The following is a 2,073-nucleotide window of genomic DNA, read 5'->3' on the forward strand; positions in this document are numbered from 1 at the left end:
CGAGCACATGCCACGAGGACGTCAATGACCAAGCGCATCGATGGCCAAGCGGCCTGACACCAAGCGCTGTCGACGTAGCATCCAGCGGCAGGACGTGGTTTGGCTTGCGCCGGCTACTCGTTTCTTGGCCTAGCTTCCGGCTCGTTGCAAAACAGCAATGGCGTAGGGGTGGGTCGCTAGCATCAGCGGTGTCGCTCCCGTCTACTACACACGAGTCACTCAAGTAGATCATGACATCCGACAAAAGGACCTTGGACGCAGCCAAGACGTTGGCGCCGGCGTCCAAAAGGTACTTGACGGCGCAACCGTGGCCCTTGGCGGCCGCGACATGCAGCGGCGTCTGCCCCAACTAGTTTCGAGAACTGAATGAGTTCACATGAGATGGCGGAGAGCGACCTCGTCGACCATCTCCATTGCATCGTTGCAAAGCGGGAGGACATGATCCAGGACAGTTGGGCTGCCACCGATCGCGGCCGCGTGCAATAACGTCGATCCAGCCTAGCACCATTGCAATGCCGTTGATGGTGGTTCCGCAAAGATCGTAGTACGCTGGTGATGCTCTTGGGGCTGGCGTTGGCAGCCGTCAGTGCTTTGACAATGTCGGCGTGGCCAGCACCAGCAGCAGCAAAGAGGGGCGACTCTCCCGACTAAAGCACAGTGTGCGAGTCGACTGAATACACCGAATGCAGTACGTGATTGGTAGCGTCGATGCCGTCGTGAACCGTTGCCGCTTGGAACAGTGTCGTGAGAATGGGCATGTGACCGCGGGCAGCCGCCATATGCAGCGCTGTCTCGCCGTGCTAGATCAAATTGAGCTTGGTGCAATGCCTCTTGACGGGCAACCTCGTTGGGTGACGTAGGGTTGACGCCAAAACGCAGCAGTTGAGCCACCATCCGGTCATTGTTGCCAGACGCTGCGTGGAGCAGTGCCGAAGCGAGGATGCTCTACCCCAAAGCGTCGAAAGCTCCAAGCGACAATACAAGTGCCAACCTCATCGACGAAATCGACGGATGCGCACGCTTGGTACAGCGCCTGAGCTGACTCTGCGTTGTCAGCGATAATGGCGACTGCGAGGGCTGTGCGACCCGTCTATTTCATCACAAATTACGTGAAAATATCAGACGCGAAGACAAATTATGGGAATACCGCGTCTTTGACATCGATCTCGAGGTCAGGTTTTGAAAGCATTTTTTGAAGCAGCGACAGATCTTGCGTCGACACGACCAAGTGCAGCAATGGCGTCTCCGACTACACTCAATGTTATAACTATCAATGACATGTCATTTTGAAAGAGATGTGTACACTATCACGGAGGTTGGCGTGGATAAAGCTGTTTTGGAGGATGCGCGTGGCGACAGGAATGCGTTTCTCGCGCAGTGCGTCCAAGAGCTATATCCGTGCTGCAGAAGCCTGTCGTTATGACCGACTATATACTTGCTCGGGTTGTATGCGAATATAGTTGCGGAAAAGCTTTGCGACTGGATCATTCCAACCGCGTGCTTCTGCGACCTCAAGCGGTGTTTCGCCATCCTAGAGACAACAATGGTTGTTCATTGTTGATCTCTGAAGGCTCAGGTCATGGCAGCACCCAACAACGACATGGTGGCTGTACGTACCTTGTTTTCGGCGTCGAGTTTGGCGCCTTTTTCAAGCAAGAAGCGGACGACGTCCACATGACCGCTGGAAACAGCCCAGTGCAGTGGCGCATAACCATTCTACTCCAATGTAGTATGAATGAAAAACAATTCCTCTTTAGAGATCCAACATACGTCGTCCGTGCAGTTGACTTTGACGCATTTGTTGAGATACAACTGGACTTGAGCCAAGTTGCCATCTCGTGCAGCGTTGAGAAGCGCTTTCTACATTTGACCACATGCACATCGTCCCAGGTCGCATGGTCGTCGTCGTTCTACCTCGTCGCTCGTTGGCATCCTCCGTCGCCGTCAGTTTGAAAACTGACATTTCATTAGCTTCTTTTGCACCAATCCAACTCAACATCACAACCAGTATATCTTTCGGATACGGCGCTGTCGGTGTGGATTGCCCAACGCACGCGAAAGAGAATGTCGCTG

The 2,073-nt window shown here is 53.8% G+C and overlaps 1 protein-coding gene across 1 annotated transcript; it reads right to left on the minus strand.

The window, feature by feature from the left end:
* Positions 1 to 129: 129 nt before the first annotated feature.
* Positions 130 to 1,932, minus strand: SDRG_11775 (hypothetical protein; the record flags this gene model as incomplete). Its single annotated transcript, XM_008617826.1, has 12 exons — positions 130 to 201; positions 251 to 349; positions 397 to 498; positions 549 to 647; positions 693 to 800; positions 844 to 945; positions 992 to 1,090; positions 1,148 to 1,249; positions 1,304 to 1,390; positions 1,618 to 1,716; positions 1,771 to 1,860; positions 1,915 to 1,932. The coding sequence occupies 12 exons, from the start codon at positions 1,930 to 1,932 to the stop codon at positions 130 to 132; spliced, it is 1,077 nt and encodes a 358-aa protein (XP_008616048.1).
* Between the last annotated feature and the right edge of the window lie 141 nt (positions 1,933 to 2,073).

Source organism: Saprolegnia diclina (assembly GCF_000281045.1).
Source record: "Saprolegnia diclina VS20 unplaced genomic scaffold supercont1.44, whole genome shotgun sequence".
NCBI lineage: Eukaryota > Oomycota > Saprolegniomycetes > Saprolegniales > Saprolegniaceae > Saprolegnia > Saprolegnia diclina.